At 47.6% G+C, this 17,840-nt stretch overlaps 1 protein-coding gene across 5 annotated transcripts in view; it reads left to right on the top strand.

Annotated features, from left to right (window-relative positions):
- LOC138747840 (tubby protein-like) overlaps positions 1 to 8,204 on the top strand; it is a 36,841-nt gene extending 28,637 nt beyond the window's left edge. For 4 of the 5 annotated variants that reach the window (XM_069907413.1, XM_069907416.1, XM_069907412.1 and 1 more), the window contains 7 exons: positions 371 to 534; positions 1,563 to 1,739; positions 2,990 to 3,102; positions 3,715 to 3,829; positions 5,514 to 5,612; positions 7,271 to 7,442; positions 7,875 to 8,204. In XM_069907413.1, the coding sequence (XP_069763514.1) occupies positions 371 to 534; positions 1,563 to 1,739; positions 2,990 to 3,102; positions 3,715 to 3,829; positions 5,514 to 5,612; positions 7,271 to 7,442; positions 7,875 to 8,008 (974 nt within the window). In that variant the 3' untranslated portion in view covers positions 8,009 to 8,204. The remainder of the gene's footprint in view (positions 1 to 370; positions 535 to 1,562; positions 1,740 to 2,989; positions 3,103 to 3,714; positions 3,830 to 5,513; positions 5,613 to 7,270; positions 7,443 to 7,874) is intronic. The other variant, XM_069907414.1, reaches the window with a different exon arrangement.
- The last annotated feature ends 9,636 nt before the right edge of the window (positions 8,205 to 17,840 follow it).

The raw sequence follows: 17,840 nt of genomic DNA, 5'->3' as shown, positions 1-17,840 counted from the left end.
CATATTTATATCCACCTGGCCAACCCTAACCTCCACTGTGTTTTGGGTAGTGAATTGTTCATCAGCCACCAGGTTTCTTCCCACGGGCAGTGAGAATGCTGAACAACCAAAGGAACTGCTCACACTGACCATCCAAGACTCTCATATTCATGAAACAAAATGATTTATTTGTATAGATAAAATACCTGTCCTGCATATGTATTGTTTGTCTGTACGTGTGTTGTATCTATGTTTTTGCACCGAGGTCTGGAAATCGGTGTTGATGTCCCAACTGATAATTCCCCAAACACTCCAATTCCTAGGATGATCTCAGTTTAAAGCACTAACCCTGCCTGTCTTGATGAACTGCTAACCTTGCTCTTGCATTCAGCTCCATCATACAAGAAGCTCATCGAGAAGGAGAATGAGGGGGAGGAGAAGGAAGAGAAAGACCAGCAGGAAGAAGAGAAAGAAGAGGGGGAAAGAGATGCTTTCCCTCCACAGACCAACAGCAGCAAAGAGCTGGACTCTGGGCCTGCCAAAGACTTCAGTGATGTGAGCCATTTAAATTTTTAATATTTTTAATTTTTACATTTTATTTTTTTGGATCAGACACGGTAACAGGCCATTCAGTTCACGAGACCATGCCACCCAATTACACCCGGTACCTCTAGTATGTTTTGAATAGTGGGGAAAACCCACACAGACACGGGGAGAACGTACAAACTCCTTACAGACAGCGTGGGATTTGAGCCCCAGCCCTGGTCGCTGGTGCTGTAACAGCATTGAGTTAACCAACCATTCTTCCCTTTGAACTCCTCGTTTACACAGGCCTGTGCTCTCCGCCTGAATGGATATTGGGGGACTGGAGCAAAGTCAGAAACAAAGATGGGGGAGGTGGGGCTTATAGATGAGAGTAAGAATTTTCACTGACCTTGCCTAAGGAAGGGTATACCTGTCCACGTAACTGAATCCTGGGGTAGGGGGCTTATCCTATAAAGAGATTGAATGGATTGAACCTACACATACAGATACTTTGAAAAAGGAGAGGTGGTCACAATGAGATGAGCAAGGCGCTGAGTAGCAGTGATGGAGGAGATACTGAGAACCTAGTTCCTCTGTTTGTAGAATTAGGAGTAATGGGGGCTTTATCTTGGGGTAAGAGCCATCCATTAAGACTGAAAAGGGATCGATATTTCTCTAATTGGATGGTGTGAGTCTGAGGAATTCTTGGGCTTTCAGTATCCCAAGCATTGAAGGTTGAGGTCAATGGATTTCTGATCATGAGTGGAACTGGAAGGATAGAATGGTGGGAAAGTCAACTGGGGTGAAGAATCTGTGACGAGTGGGCATTGAAGAGAAAGAGACTTTGCTTTCCTGAATTGGAGAGGATGTTAAAGATTGGAGGCAGGGAGGGAATGAATGATTGCAGAAAAATTATTTGTTAGCTTTCGTGCACCGTAGGACATCCTGAGGTTTTAAAAGATGCCACAATATTTCCTCCGCCTTCCTTCATCGTGTCCAAATCTTTTGTTCATTAATTCTGTTCACTGGCGTTGCATTAATGATATCTTAATGTCCAGGAAGTATCCAGAACTCCGAGTGTCCCGATTAAAGTGGGTAATCTGGAAGAATTTGCTTTCAAGCCTGCACCCCAAGGAACCATTGTGAAGTGTCGGATCACACGGGACAGAAAGGGAATGGATAAAGGAATATTCCCGGCATATTACCTGCACTTGGAGAGAGAGGATGGGAAAAAGGTACTTCTTGGTTTTTCACTCCAATATCATGGTCAAGAATCCAAATGGATGAATTGGTGAGGAGCAAACGCATTCTAAATCATGGACGATCTTTATATGTGCTAACTGATCCGACTGTAATTGGGCTGCATGGTCTTGTGAGCCAGAAGGGCATATTACAGTGCTGTATGTATGTGTGAGTGGGTGTGTGAGAGAGATTCATTGACAGTTTTAATGACATGGGGGAGTCCGCCTTGCTCTGCGATGGGATGTAATGACACCCAGGAACGTGGGAGGAAAATCTGCCCATCCATGAACCTGCTCCAATTATCTTGAACATTGTAATCATATCCTCTGACAGCTTGTTACATGTACAGACACCCCGAGTAATGTTTCCCCTCAGCCCCCTTTAAATCTCTCCCCACTCTCTTAAACCTCTGCTCTATGGTTCTAGAATTGTGTACCCTGAACATTCACTTTATCCATTCCCTGATGAGTTTATCAACCTCCAAACTAAGATCACCCCTCAGCTTTGTCCAACCTCTCCCTATAATGTCAGCCCTCCAGTCCCGGCACCCATCCTTCTTGAAGCTGGCTGGGCTAAACAGCACGCAACGTGTGGTCTCACCAACTGCTATTCAGGTCCCAACTGCACCCAATCTGTCTCTCTCTCTCCCTATCACTCTGTCCCCTTTCCCACTGCTCTGTCTCGCTCTTCCTCTTTCCCCGATCAAGTCCCACCTTTCCTTTCCTGCCCCCCTATCCGTCCATCTATGACCTCTTGCCTATTGGTCTGTGCTCCTCCCCTGCCCCTTCTTCCCCCAGCCTTTTTTAAATTCAGGCACCTGCCTGCTTTTTGCTCCACTTTGATGAAGGACTCAGACCTGAAACATTGGTTATTTAACTCCTATGGACGCTGTGAGACCTGCTGAGTTCCTCCAGCATTTGTGTATTAACTACAATCACAGCATCTGTGGACTTTCATGTTTCACCCCCCCCCCCCCCCACCCCAAGTTACCACCTTCAGGGAGCTTGCCCTTGCACCCCTGGGTCTCCCTTATCCACCAGTGCCCTGCCCTTTACTGTGAATGTTCTGGAATGACAACCCCACTTTGTGAAAGAGAAACCCAACACCAAACACAAAGGGACATCCCCAGGGTGTGGCTGACACCATGTCGGACTGGTCTGCAACAGAGTGGAGGAGGTTCTGAGCTGGGCTGCAACCTGTACCCTCTCCGTGGGAAACACCTGTCATGGGATCACTTTCTCAGGTTTTCCTGATGGCGGGTCGGAAACGCAAGAAGAGCAAAACATCCAACTACCTCATCTCCACAGACCCAACAAATCTGTCTCGCGGCGGGGAGAGCTTCATTGGCAAGTTGAGGTGAGTCACATCGAAAGATCAGACCTGAATGATACTCGTTCTGCACATACCCAGCCCCTCCGACCCCCTCCAAACACCCACACCCTGGACAGGACAGGCCACCAGCGACCACCAGCTCAACTGGAGCAACCACGTAAATCCAGTTGTGATAATGGTTGGTTCGAAGCTGAGTCTCCCTGCAGTGAATGACTCACTTCCTGGATCCTCGGAGCTGACCCTCCATCTGTGATGTACACCTAGGTGTGGGATGAAGTCCTGTTTGTTTGCCTTGATAAGTGTAAGATCACAAGATATAGGAGCAGAAGTATGCCAAATGGTCCATCGAGTCTGCTCCACCATTCCGTTGTGAGCTGATCCATCCTCCCACTCATCCTCAGTCCACAGCTTTAACCCCATAACCACTGATGCCCTGACTAATCAAATATCTATCAATCTCTGCCTTAAATATCCCAACAACCTCGCTTCCACAGCCTCGTGACCCTGACTAAAGAAATTTCTCCACATCTCTGTTTTAAATTGATGCCCTTTTATCCTGTAGTTGGTGAGTTTAGTACATTGTCAAGGACTTGGGAGTGTTCCAATCTATCAACTGGGTGCTTCTCTTTGACACAGATCCAATGTCTTTGGGACCAAGTTCACTGTGTTTGATAATGGTGTGAATCCAGAGAAGACCCCCATGGTGTTGGAATGCATGGCTATCCGCGAGGAGATTGTCGCCATCTGCTACGTAAGTTTGTCGGGGGCAGATTTAAAATAAGGGGAAATTAGTGAGGCAATCCCTCAAACATCCTCTCACATGGACGATACTTTGGGAATTATTGTCACTGAGGGTAAAGGGAATGAGGGGGGTAGAGTAAAGGGAGGGAGAGGAGGTAAGGGAGGAAGAGAGAGAGAGGTGAGAAAGGAGGGAGGTGGGAGAGCAAGAAACGAGAGGAGAATAGGGGAGAGGAAAGTGGGAGATAAAAAGGGAGGGGGAGAGACAAAGAAGAGAGGAAGGGAGAGAAAAAGTGGGGAAGATGAGAGCGGGAAGGAGAAACTAGAAATGAAAAATAGTAGGTTTGAACATCCAGGTTGTGCCCTGCTAGACATGATGGCTATTCCCTGGGCATATAGCTAAAGGGCACAACTGTAATTCTAGAAGGCTTTTGTGGTTCATGGCTGGGGTTTGGCACATTGCTTTCTCCTCTTGTCTCCCAGCACAGAGAGAATGAGTGTGTGAATCCATCAGTCTGTTGATGGGAGGGGTGCAGGGCTGCAGCGGAGGGGTGCAGTGACAGCGAACAACTGTTTGATTCAAGCTGATGGAGGAGAAAGCAGGGAATTGCTGGGAGCTTGTAGGATGCAGGGGAGAGGTCTGGTGAACAGTATGAAGCTCCAGTTGACTCTGAAATACACAGGCGTACAGGAGAAACTCATCAGGTCACACACCGTCCATAGAAAGTGAAGGGTAACCAATGTTTTGGGCTTGAGCCCTTCGACAGGATCTGAGCAAACAGGCGCCTCCCTGAAAAGGTGGGGGAAGAGGGGGGAGGAGGAGGATGGGGGGGAAGGGAGGCTAACAGGGAAGAGGTCATGGATCTGGGCACGTTTGGTACATCTTCCCCTCCCCTTATCAACTCATCCCTCTCCACCAATCATCCCCTTGGCACCAACCCCTGTGGCTGCAGCAGATGCTCCACTTGAACCCACATCTCCTCCCTCAGCACCATTCGGGGGCCCAAACACTCCTTCTAAATGAAGTAATATTTGGCTTGTGAATGTGTAGGGGTGGTCAACTGCATCCGGGGCTCCCGTTGGGGTCTCCTCTACATTGGGGAGATTGGATGTGGATCGGGAGAAAGTTTTGTTGAGCACCTTGGCTCTGTCCGCTGCAGGGATGGGCACCAATCATCACATTCTCACTGATAGGTCTGTCCATGGCCTCATGAAATGCCAAACCGAAGCCACCTTAAAATTGGAGGAACACCTAATATTCAGTCTGGGCACCCTCCAACCAGACTGCATTAATGACGACCTCTCCTTTTTCCATTAAACCACTCCCATGATTCCCTCCTATCCTCCAGCTCCCCACACCCTTCCCTTCCCTCTCCATTCAGAGAACTACCCCCTCCCCATCCCCTCAGCTCTTCTACCCTCCCACCCATATCCATTGATTACCTTTTGCAGTTAGCTTGTGCACCTCCCCCTGCCCCTTCCCCCTCTCCCTCTTCATTCAGGCGCCTGCCTGCTGTTTGCTCACACCCTGATGAAGGGCCCAGGCCCAAAACGTTGGCTCCCCTTCACTTCCTATGGATGCTGAGTGACCTGCTGAGTTTCTCCAGCACGTCTGTGTATTGCTCTACGATCTCAGCAGACTTTCCGGTTTAAACCCTGGTTAACCCTGTGTTACTTTTACTCCCCTCACAATGCAGGAAACCAACATTCTTGGGTTTAAAGGCCCCCGGAAGATGACTGTGATTATTCCAGGAATGAATACGAAGAACGAGAGAGTTTCCATTCGACCCAAGAATGTGAGTCCTTCCCTTGTGGTTACCGCAGGAGGCGAAGGAGGATGGGGTTTGGGCACCATACCCCTTCACAAACAGAGCGGTAGGGGAAGTCATTCAAGGTCTGGTCACAGCACATATCGGCTAGTGGCCCTCATTGTTCCATGGTCCACGGCCCTCGCGTGTTTGTGGCCCACAATTATCCATGCATCGTGCCCAGTTTTCCGTCAGTGACAAAACTGACCTGTTACCAGGGCTGGCAAGATTGTTGTCCCTGAAATGCAGGAGACTGAGGGACAACCTTGTGGAGGTTTATAAAACCACAAGGGGCAGAGGGGAACCACATAGGGGATCTAAAACTGGAGAACATGGATTTAAGGCAAGAGGTAGGAAAGATTAAAAAGGGAGCTGGTGACATCTTCATCATACAGAAGGAGTTTGGTATAATGAACAAACTGCCAGAGGAAGTGATAGAGACAACTGGAATCTTTACTACATTTAGGCGGCTACATGGACAGCAAAGGTTTAGAGAGATATGGGCCGGATGCAGGTAAATGGGACTATCTTGGTCAGCATGGAAATCGTTGGGCCGAAGGGCCAGAATGTGTTGTGACTCTGTAACCTGGGTTGTCTCATCTGAGATTCTGGAATCAAGAAGGGCTGAAAGTTGAGGTAGTTTTAGGCTCGATCCATGGTGTTTTCCAGGACTGCTGTAAGGGTCAAGGTAGTGGGACATTTCAACCCCCAATGCTGACCTGGCCAAGCAAGGCACTTATCCAGCTCCGGCAGGGGAGAGAGAAGGGATCATGGGAAGTCCCTGGGAAGGAGACACAAGTTGCAAACCTAATTTATTTAATTTAGACACACATCACGATAACAGGCCTTTCCGGCCCATGAGCTCATGCCGCTCAATTAACCTGCCCCCCCCAGTACGTTTTGAATTGTGCAAGGAAACCTCTGGGGGCTCCGGATACCTCCCACCCTTCAAAATGTACAGGGGTTGTAGGTCAATTGGGTGTAATTGGACAACATGGGCTCGTAGGTTGGAAAGGCCTGTTACCATGCTGCATGTCTGAATTTAAGTTTAAAAAATTTAAAATTCAATTTAAGAAATCAGGGCCTCCAAAGAAAACCATGCAGGCATGAGGAGAACATACAAATTCTTTCCTGACAGCACTGGATTCTGACCCCAGTCGCTGGTGCTGTCACAGAGTTGTGCTAACTGCTATGCCAACCGTGTAGACCAAGGTTGATCAAAAAATAAACCTGCAGATGCTCAACATCTGAAATAAAAACAGAAAATGTTGGAAACCTTTAACAGGTCAGGCAGCAGCTGTGGAGAGAAACTATTTCAGGTCCACAGCCCTTCATCAGAACCTAAAAAAGTCATAACAAATGAGGGCTGTTGGATCAGAAACAGCTGCCGCCCGTACCTGCCGAGTGGTTGCCTTCTCCTGTATGTATTGCCTCCCTCACTACCATTGGCTATTCATCCATCGCTATGGCCAATGGAAAGTGGTCCGACCCTCATCCAGTGGCAGCGGTGCCAGGGATGGTGTTTGGGAGGGTGACTGGCAGCTCACTTGTCAGATCTGCTGTCACAAGCTGGAACCTGGGAGGGGAGCCATTGTCCGAGCCAGGCCTTTGGGCTAGTAACCCTGAGGGGTGTTTGTCCACACCAGGAACACGAGACTCTGTTGACACGCTGGCAGAATAAGAACATGGAGAACATTATCGAGCTCCACAACAAGGCTCCAGTGTGGAACGAAGACACACAGTCCTACGTCCTGAACTTCCACGGCCGCGTCACCCAGGCCTCCGTGAAGAACTTCCAGATAATCCATGCCAATGACCGTGAGTATCACACCACTGGGCTCGAGGGGATGGCCTGGGTGGGGTGGTTTCCATATGGAACAGGTGATGTGTGGGTCCAGGTAATACTGGGCTGGGGACTTCACCTACCCTGGACATTGGCCAAGAGGGTGGGAGGGGGAATGAGAGGGAGGGGGGGGGGAATGAGAGGGAGGGGGTGGGCTTCCGACCCATGGAAAAGATTTGGCAGGCTGAGGAGGACGGGTTGGGAATGGGTTGGGTTGGGAATGGGGGAGTTGGGTCGGAACAGGGGGGTATGTTGGAATGGGTTGGGTTGGGAATGGGGGAGTTGGGTCGGAACAGGGGGGTATGTTGGAATGGGTTGGGTTGGAATGGGGGGTACGTTGGAATAGGGACTGCTCCCCAGGGTGAGTTCTGACGAGCCAACTCACTCTGTCTCTTCCTTCATTGCAGCCGATTACATTGTTATGCAGTTTGGCCGCGTGGCTGATGACGTGTTCACCATGGACTACAACTACCCCATGTGCCCCCTCCAGGCCTTTGCAGTCTCTCTTTCCAGTTTTGACAGCAAGTTGGCTTGTGAGTAGAGATTGGAACCCAACACATTCGTCCAGACCTTCAGCAGAGCTGGAGGTGACTGAAGTTGAATCAACTGTGCGATAAAGGAATCATCCATCCACTCACACTGGGATATCTGACCTTAATCCTGGGTCAATGTTTCTAAGCAATACTGCAGAGACTGTGGGAAGTTTAATGATAATCATGTTAAATGTTTGACCTGCAGATTCTCTGCGTCTCGTTTATGCCCCGAACCAGATATTCTCACAGTTTCACTCACCCTCTGCATGAGGTGGTGCGGTTGGATCTCTGACCTCGACAGATCTTGGTTGTAAAGGGAGAAAGGGTGGGGTAGCTGGAGGGTAGCAGGCTCTCTGGGGCCAGTAGGGTATCCCTCCACCAGTCAGGACTGTGAGGTTAGGGGTCCTTATCTCAGGCTTGCCTGCTACTGAGACTCACACAGTAGTTTGGACAAGGCAGGTGTATCATCTTCAGAAAGGCTGTCCTCTGGGCTATGAACAGCTGTCCCCAAACTGCAGGTCACTGTTTCCTTCCAGGGCAACACCACCACCTCACTCACAGTGAGCTGTAACACACAGACCTTGGCATTCCTAGCCCCAGTCACCACAGTTTAGGCAAGAGGTTGTCCCCAGAGCTTACAACAGATCACTCAGTCCATCAGCTCCAGCAGACAATCTCACCCATCTCCTTCCCTCTCGTTCCTCTGTCACTCCGCAACGTTTCCTCTCTCCCATTCCCAACAACTCCCTTTGCCTTGTCTACCACTTACCCTGGGACAGTTCACAGGAGCTGACTAACTCCCAACCTCCCAAAGATAGGGGAGGAAATGGGCACCCAGAGAAAACCAATGCAGCCATAGGGAGAGCATGCCAACTCCACACAAACAGCACAGGATTAAACCTGATTCTCAGGAGAAGCATGGCCCTCCGCAATAGTACATTAAGTTCACCCTCTTTGTTAATTCTGGCTCTAGAACGGAAAAACAAACAGGTCCCACATCAGTGACTTCAACAAACCTTTGGGTGATCCTCAGTGTTAGCTACATCCCTGTGGAGGACCTTGTCCCCGACCTTGTGGGTCTGCAGTGAAGCATCAAGGCAACTCTGAATCCTGGCCAGTGACTGCCCTTGTGTTGGAGTGTGGGGTTGGTCAGGAGTGGCAGTGGAAGGGACAAGATGCTGAGTTAGAGGTGGGGGATGGAATTGGAGGGGGAATGAGCAGGGTAGGGGAAGGGAAAAGGAGGATGGGGGTGTTTGTTGGTTTCTAGGGTCTGCCAATCATCCCCTCTGCTGTCTGGTCCAGTGCTCTCACCCAGAGGGGAGCAAGTGGGGAGAGGTTGGGGCAGGGTCCTGGCGCAGCAGAAGGTAGATGGCACTATGCCAATGGAGCAGAGGGAGAGGGGAGAGCAGCAGATGGGATGGAGAAGAGCTCCTGGAGAGCAGAGTGAAGCAGAGATGGAAAGGGGCAGGAGTGGGCGATGATGGGGAGAGGGGTGCAAGGATCAGGAGGGAGGGTGGGTTCATACCACCAAAGATCAGTGTCACTTCCACCCCTCCCAAAGCACTGAGATGATATTGGTATGTTACCATTTACAGGTAGGTTCATCCAGTTGCTCCCCCACTGTGACTGGTGTTAGCTGTCCCCAGGTTGTCTCCAAGGTAGGTGACTGGCATGCTGCTGTGGGTCTGATCACGGACCCAAGACCGACCTCTGGTGGCATGAGACCATGGGTTGAACAATGCAGCTGGTGAATGAGGTGGGGGGATCTGGCAGAGATCTCCCTCCACGGGGCACCTCTATACCTCTCCTGGCTGCACCTCCACATACCTCCCCTCACTGCACCTCCATAACTCTTCCCTGACTGCTCCTTACCTTCGTCGTCATCAATGGGATTATCAAGGCTTGAAGCTTCAAGCTGATGTCTATAACAATAATCCCATTTGGACAAATGTGTAGGATGGGTGGAAGTCTCCCGGTTGAGGGGGTGGGGGGTGGGGAATGATTGGAAGGGAGCAGATTTTAATTCATAAATACACACAGTTAAATGCAGGAGGAACTCATCTGGTCTCACAGTGCCCATCGATACATTCTTCAAAGAAGGCCTCAGGCCCGAAACATTGGTTAGGTACCTCCTGTGGATGCTGCGAGACTGGTTGAGTTCCTCCAGCATCTCTATGTTTCTACAAAAATCACAGTGTCTGCAGACTTTTGTGTTTTTCATTCCATTGAGAAATCTCTTGGAGGTCCTCTTCCCTCATACCTCGATGGGCTCAGGTCTGAAATGTCTATCTTTACCCCCTATGGATGCTGTGAGACCTGTTGATTTCCTCCACCATCAGTGTTTTTACTACAATCACACCTTCTGCAGTCTTCCGTGGTTCACCCGGATTTTAACGCCACCCTTGTGGGGCAGAAGGCTCGAGCTTATGGGACCTTGGATCTAGGAAGTGGAAATGAGGCCAGGATCTGGGCAGAGATGGGGATCCAGCAGTGGAGGGCACTTCAGAGGATGGAGCTGAGCTGTTGGCTGGAAATGGTTCTCGGAGCTCTTGTGTTCCAGGAGGCCAGATCACCACAAATTATCGGGGGTGGGGCTGTTACTGGTGGGGGGCTGTCACTGGTGGGGGGCTGTCATTGGGGGACCATGAACTTTCTTTCTGCCCCTCTCCTCATATACAGATCCACTGGGAATTGTCCACTGCCTCTTCTATCTCTGACCTTTCTCTCAATTCTCATTGGGCAACAGGGCTACAGACCCTTGGACCCATCGCGACTGCCCTGATCATCAGCCCAATTTTTACTCTCCCCACATTCTCATCATCCCACTTCTCCCACTCACCCAGACATGAAGTCCAGGAAACCCATGGGGGAATGTGCCAACTCTACACAGACAGGATCAAACCCATGTCTCTAGCTCTGTGAGGAAGCATCTCCTGGCTGTGCCACTCTGCTGCTTCCTTCTCTCCCCTTTCTGACCAGTGATCTGGGCCTGAACCTCGTTTAGTGCCTAAGGCTTCAGTTTAAGTCAAGGCCTTTGGATAACTTAGGCCTTGTGCAGATTCTGAACCGGGCTCAATCTCGTCTGCAATCCCACACCACCTTTAGTTGGGTTCCCTGACAAAACAAACCACTCTGACGCACTAATTCCCTCCCAAGGGCATTGATTCAGTTCATTAGGAGGTTTGTACTCCAGATGTTGTCTTAGGTTGTTCTGCAATGTGGAGAAAGGTGGTAAAGTTGTGCTTCCTGATTCCACCCTCCCCCCAGCTCCAAAACTCCAAAAAGGGTCACGTATCCCCACTGGAATTGTAAATAATTTATACATTTTGTTGTTCTCTTTCATTCTCTCCCCAGCCTGTTGAGTGTGAGGACAGAATGGAGGAAAAGAATTGTTTTCACGGAGAGTGAGAGGTAGACCAACCGACCAGGTGTGGGAGAGGTGTGGCATGGTCAGTGTCAGAGTCAAGGCAACTCTAAGTCATTCACAAGGGGCTGGCTGCTCCCCCTTGTGAGTAGGTGAGGTGCACCAACTTCACCCAGCGTTGGAACATCTCCTCCTCAAATGTGGCATCGCTTCCGACCAGTTGCAGATAGAAGGACTGGTGAGTGGCCAGTTTCAGCCGCAATCGGTGGTTCTTCTCGTCAAAGATGGAAATTTTCACCAACTTCAGAGGAAAAAGTCTGAATAAATGGGGAGAGGGGGTGGAAAGAAAAACACCAAGAAGTTTAGAGTGAGATCTGGCACATTCATCCCTGGCTGAGTCAAGCTTATCTTGGTTCCTCATGACCCCTGCCTTTGCTTTTCTCACCAACACAGTGAATCCTAGGTAAAGGGACATACAACACAGAACATGTTCTCTGACCCAACTCAACCAAGGTACCATTCTGGGCTAGTCCCATTTGTCATCCTTCAAACCCCTCTTGTCTGTGGTAATTGCATCTACAGTTTCCTCTGGCAGCTCATTCCATACCACCCTCTGAGTGGAAATGTTGCCCCTCTGGTCCCTCTTAAATATCTCCCCTCTCACCTTAAACCTATGCCCTCATGTTCTGGAATCATTCACTTTATTTATTTATTTTTTTTAATATAAATTTTTTTATTTTTCACACCATAAATCACATTAGCCATGATATACACTATTTCTTTTCACACATATACAGTGACTTTTTCTCCCCCCCCCTTTCCTCCCAAACCACCCCCCCACCCCCCCTCTCATCCATTTTAGGTATACAATCTAGGTTGCATTAATCCAGTCAGACAATGTTGTCATTCAACAAAATTACACCAGAAATTCTACTGAGTCCATTCTTTTCTTTCCTTCTCCTTCCATCAACTTAGGTAATGTTTGTCCCCGGTAGGTTTTCGCTATTGTATTTAATGTAAGGCTCCTATACTTGTTCGAATATTTCAATATTATTTCTTAACCTATATGTTATTTTTTCTAATGGAATACATTTATTCATTTAAATTTGGTAGTTTCTTCCTTTTAATTTGGTTATGTATTCCATTAATATTTAAAGACATATAGTTCAGCGTAGCCCTTTTATATTTTGTTTATCTTCTCTTTCCGTTTTTCCATCATTACCTTTCCTCCTTTTCCATTTCTGTTTTCTTATTTTCAACTCTTTATAAGACAACATTCCTACAACATCCAACATTTTCCTTATTCTCCTATTTCTATCTTATTTATCCCCAATCTCCCCTTCACCTCCTGAGTTGTCCTTTATCCCTTGTCGGACAACCACATCTCCCCTCTCCATTTGGATTTGCGAATCCACTCGCAAGCGTCAACTGATTTTGCAGTGACCGCTATTTCCCCCCACCCCGCCTCCCCCAGAAAAGATTTCACTTTTCATATGTCACAAAGGTCCCTCTTTTAATTCCCTCCTTATTCTCTCTATTCCATTACCTTCCCTTATTAATTCTTGTCTATACTATCTATATTTTCCTCTAAGTACAGATACATTCATGTATGCTCATTGTCTCTATTCACTCTTATACCTCTTTACCTGCATACATATCAATCGTGATCATTTTTACTCTCATTACCCGTCTTCATCCCTCAGTCTATTTTTGTCTTTACCCACATACATATCAGTCGTGATCATTTTAACTCTCATTACCCGTCTTCCTCCCTCAGTCTATTTTTGTAATTGTTCTGCCAATTTTCGTGCTTCTTCTGGATCCGAGAATAGTCTGTTTTGTTGTCCTGGAATAAATATTTTCAATACCGCTGGATGCTTTAGTATAAATTTATACCCTTTCTTCCATAAAATCGCCTTTGCTGTATTGAACTCTTTTCTCTTCTTTAGGAGTTCAAAACTTATATCTGGATAAATGAAGATTTTTTGCCCTTTATACTCCAGTGGTTTGTTGCCCTCTCTTACTTTTTCCATTGTCTTCTCCAGTACCTTTTCTCTTGTAGTATATCTTAGGAATTTTACTACAATAGATCTTGGTTTTTGTTGTGGTTGTGGTTTAGAGGCCAATACTCTATGTGCCCTTTCTATTTCCATTTCTTGCTGTAGTTCTGGACATCCTAGGGTCTTAGGGATCCACTCTTTTATAAACTCCCTCATATTCTTGCCTTCTTCATCTTCCTTAAGGCCCACTATCTTTATGTTATTTCTTCTGTTATGGTTTTCCATTGTATCTATTTTTTGAGCTAGTAGTTCTTGTGTCTCTTTAGTTTTTTTATTAGATTTCTCCAATTTCTTTTTTAAGTCTTCTACCTCCATTTCTGCTGCTACTGCCCGCTCTTCCATCTTGTCCATTTTTTTTCCCATTTCTGTTAAGGTCATCTCCATTTTAATTATTTTCTCTTCTGTGTTGTTTATTCTTTTTCTTAAATCCTTAAATTCCTGTGTTTGCCATTCTTTAAATGACTCCATGTATCCTTTAATAAGAGCAAGTATATCCTTTACCTTGCCTATCTTTTCTTCTTCTATTTCCCTGTACTCTTCCTCTTCCTCTTCTTCTTCCTCTGGGTTGGCCATCTGTTGTTTCTTTGTTGCCCTTTCCTCCTCTTCTTTCTTGTTTCTATTGTCTTCTGTGGTCTCTTCTTGCTGCAGGTGTTCTGCAGCTGTCGTTGCCGGCTGTGGAGATCGACTCCCCAGCTGGTCCCCCCTCCCGTCGGTATGTTTTTGTTCATTCGCATCGCGCATGCGCGAAACTTCGCGCATGCGCGGTTGCGCACTTTTGCTCGGCTCTGCGAGCCATTTTTGTAGTCCATTATTTACCGACCTGAGGGAGCGGGTTTCTCTCTCCGCAGCGGGCCTCTTCGGACAGGTAAGGCCTTCACCTTTTTCCTCCTTTGTCTTCTCTTCCTCTCTTCTTACCGTTGCTTTCGACTTTTCTTTTTTTGTCGCCATCTTCTTTCCACCTTTATACTCACTTTTCTGTAACTTTTATTTCTGTGCCTTTGTGTTTTCTCTTGTTTTTCCCGACTTTTCTGAAGAGGGCTGGAGTTCACCGTCCGGCCACTACTCCATCGCGTGACTCCTCCTGAATCATTCACTTTATCCATGATTTTATTCAACTGGCCAAAATCACTCATGATCAGTGGTGATGGGGCAATGTTGGAACACTGTGATCCACAGTGTGGGCAGGTGGGATCTCCAACTTGGTGCTGTTGTCCTCTGCAAACACCAGAACCATGGAAAGCTGGTCACCTTACCTGTCAGAGTTCTCCACAGGTGAGAGAATGGTGGTTGTAGACATACCTCTACCCAGATGATGCATCAACACCAAACTGAGACACACCTTCACCAGCTGACGGATGGACCCCCTTCTACAAACGGTTGGCCACCGATGTCTCTGGCCTGGGATTGCCACACCAGCATTCATTTGCACTGACACTGTGTCACAGGAAGGTTCCCACAAACACCAGCAGTGTGCCACGATGCCGAGACCATGGCTGTTAGGTCACAGTGTGAAGACCAATGACAACCTGGTGTGACATAAGCACCCATCGAGGAGTCCTCCACAGTGCTGAGTACTGGGCCGTACATGCAAGGCCGGAGCATCAGCTGAACAGTTTCTAATAAGCCTCTCTTCTCCACCATTCCAGGATCCTAGATCAAGGTCACCAACCGAGAGACCACATTCATATCATCAGCGACTATTCATTCCAAAGCCAGCAATGTGTGGGGTGGATTGGCCACATTCATTGGATGGATGATGGATAAACTCCTAAGGAGAGTCTGAGGGGTGAAATGGTCATTTACTCTGAATGGGTCAAGAAGGGCTGTAATAGATGATACAAATAGGATGGACATCCCCACGGATGGCTGGACATTGAACCTTCTCAGCCTATGACCTTCCTCTGCAGTGGGTGGTGGAAGCTCCCAGGCTACGGTGGGATCCTGAGAGCTTCAATGTCGGGTCAACTACTAAGGCGCAGAGCCATGAGGAAGGATGTGAACGTGGACAGCTAACCCCCTAACCCTAACCCAACAACCTAACAGGCTCTCTGATCTGACAGGCACAGCTCTGCCTTCCCCACCAACCCCTCACATTTTCAACAGTATGCGTCCAAGAGCTCGTTCACTGCCATCTCACCTTATTCGTAAGGTTGCAGCACCCTTCAGAAGAAGCACCCATTGTTCCAAGGTGACAGCACCCCAGAGGGATGGCACCCTGGGGTGGTGGCACCTATTGTCTCAAGTTGACTGCAGTCCAGGGTGAAAATACTTGAAGGAATTAACAGCACACACATCCCCAGGGTCACTTCAGCCTTGCTGTTCTGTGGTGACATTTCAATGCCTCACTCATTCCCCTTTTCCGACTGGGCACCCTCCAACTAGATGGAATCAATATTGACTTCTCCGGTTTTCTTTAAACCCCCTGCCCCCCCCCCCCCCCCCGCATTCCCCTGTCATCTTTCCCCAGCTCAGTCCCCCTTTCCCCCCCCCATCTCCTTTCACAGAGCCAAAACTAACCTCTTTTGCCTCTTCTCTCATCACATTCAATGATCACCTATTATTTGTCTGGACTTTTTCCCCCAGCCGGCACTGTTTCTATTCTCAGATTTCCATGTTTTTTGCTTATTCCTTGAGGAAGGCTCAGGCCCCAAAAATTTGGCAATGTATGGACACTGAAAGACTGGCTGAGTTCCTCCAGCATTTCTGTGTGTTTTTACAACTGGACAGCGAAGATTTTGCTTCCTGAACACTTTTGGGTATATTTTATGGATTTTGGGCTCCTGGACACAAGAATCACCTTAAAAATTTCCTATCATGTACTGTTATTTTAGCTATAGCCTGTTTTTGTGATTTCCTGTCACATTTTAAGAAGACAAAACTATGAAGTGCCACATGTCGTTGAAAATTCATTACTGCATTCGCACTTGAACGTCTTCCCTGCTGATCTTGGTGCCGTCATTGACTAACATGGTGAAAGGTTTCACCAGGACATTGTGACCCTGGAAAAGCAGGATCAGGGTAACTGGAATCCATCAATGCCGGCCGACTGTTGTTGGACACTGACACAAGAGGCATCAGATGCTGAGTACAAATGAACATGAGCAGCAGAACATTTTTAGGTCAGTTGAATTAACGAAATGTGTTAGCATTATGAGATTAAACAGGATAAATTCAATCAAAGTTCATTGAATGTTTCTCCAACTTCCTATGTGATGCAGCAAATCTGCAATTATCTTTGTGTTCAGCTTTGATATTGTCGATCATAATCCCCAATTATTTTTCAGGAAGCGAACGCTTGTTGTGCAGTGTAAAGGATCATTTGGACCTGTCCAAGTAAAGCAATGTAGGGAATGTCACGGGTGGAGAAAGCTTGACAATGAATGTCTTACCTCAGTAGTTGCAAGTGGGTAGAAGTGCCTGCAAGGAGCTGAGACTCTGGATTCAAAGCTTCCTCCAGGTTTCTGTTGAATATCTGCAGCTGCAGCGGTTTGTGTTCCCCACTGGGTCGGGCTATTAGCATAACATCTGGAGTGTAGAGCACAGGGTCAGTGGAGGAGACTCCTATTGTCACCATGGTAACTCGATGATGGACATCACTCACATGCCCCTTCTTAGTAACCTACAATTATAACAAGATTGGGATTTATAAAGCTTCCTCTACTCCAGAAATCGTTCAAAACATTTTTATGCAGCTTTGAGAGTTATCGTGAGTTGTTTGGTGGCCAGAGTAAAATTCCCAATTTATTGGTAGGATTTGAATCTCCAGTTATTTGAGAAAAAGATCCTTGGTAATTACTAACCGGAAGGCAGTGTCAGATTCAGAATTTATTGTCATGAACAAGTCACGAAATTCATTTTGCGGCAGAATCACAGGGCATCCATATAAACCATCTTATGAAAAATAGTGCCCAGAAAGTCACAGTGAGGCAGTGTCAGTGGATCACTCCGGAATCTGATGGCAGAGGGGGAGAAGCTGTCCTTGTGCCACTGGGTACTTGTCTTAGGCTCCTGTACCTCCTTCCCGATGATAGCAAAGTGAAGAGGGCACGGCCTGGGTGGTGGGGTCCTTGAGGATGGACGGAAGATCTTTCCTGGAACCAACACACCAATGGCATCATGAAGAAAGCCTCTACTTCCTCAGGAGTTTGCAGAGGAGCTAGTGGAGTTGTTCAAGTGAACCGGTACAGACTTGAAGGGCCAACATGGCCTGTTTCCGTGCTGTAAATGGTTATATGGTTATATGGACGTAGCCGGTGGATCTGAGTTGAGATTTTGTCAATCAAATTAAGTCTCAGCAAATATTTATACAGATTGTGTGAGTTGTTGTGGGCTGGCAGGCAAATAATGAGATGTGAATGTAAATCTAGGGTGATAATGGATGGATGAGACGTAGAATCTAACCTGTCCCCACAGTCT

The sequence above is a fragment of the Narcine bancroftii genome, chromosome 13 (assembly GCF_036971445.1).
Source record: "Narcine bancroftii isolate sNarBan1 chromosome 13, sNarBan1.hap1, whole genome shotgun sequence".
NCBI classification, from domain to species: Eukaryota; Metazoa; Chordata; class Chondrichthyes; order Torpediniformes; family Narcinidae; genus Narcine; species Narcine bancroftii.
The sequence above is the reverse complement of the archived record's forward strand: the minus strand, read 5'-3'. Positions and strand labels throughout refer to the sequence as shown.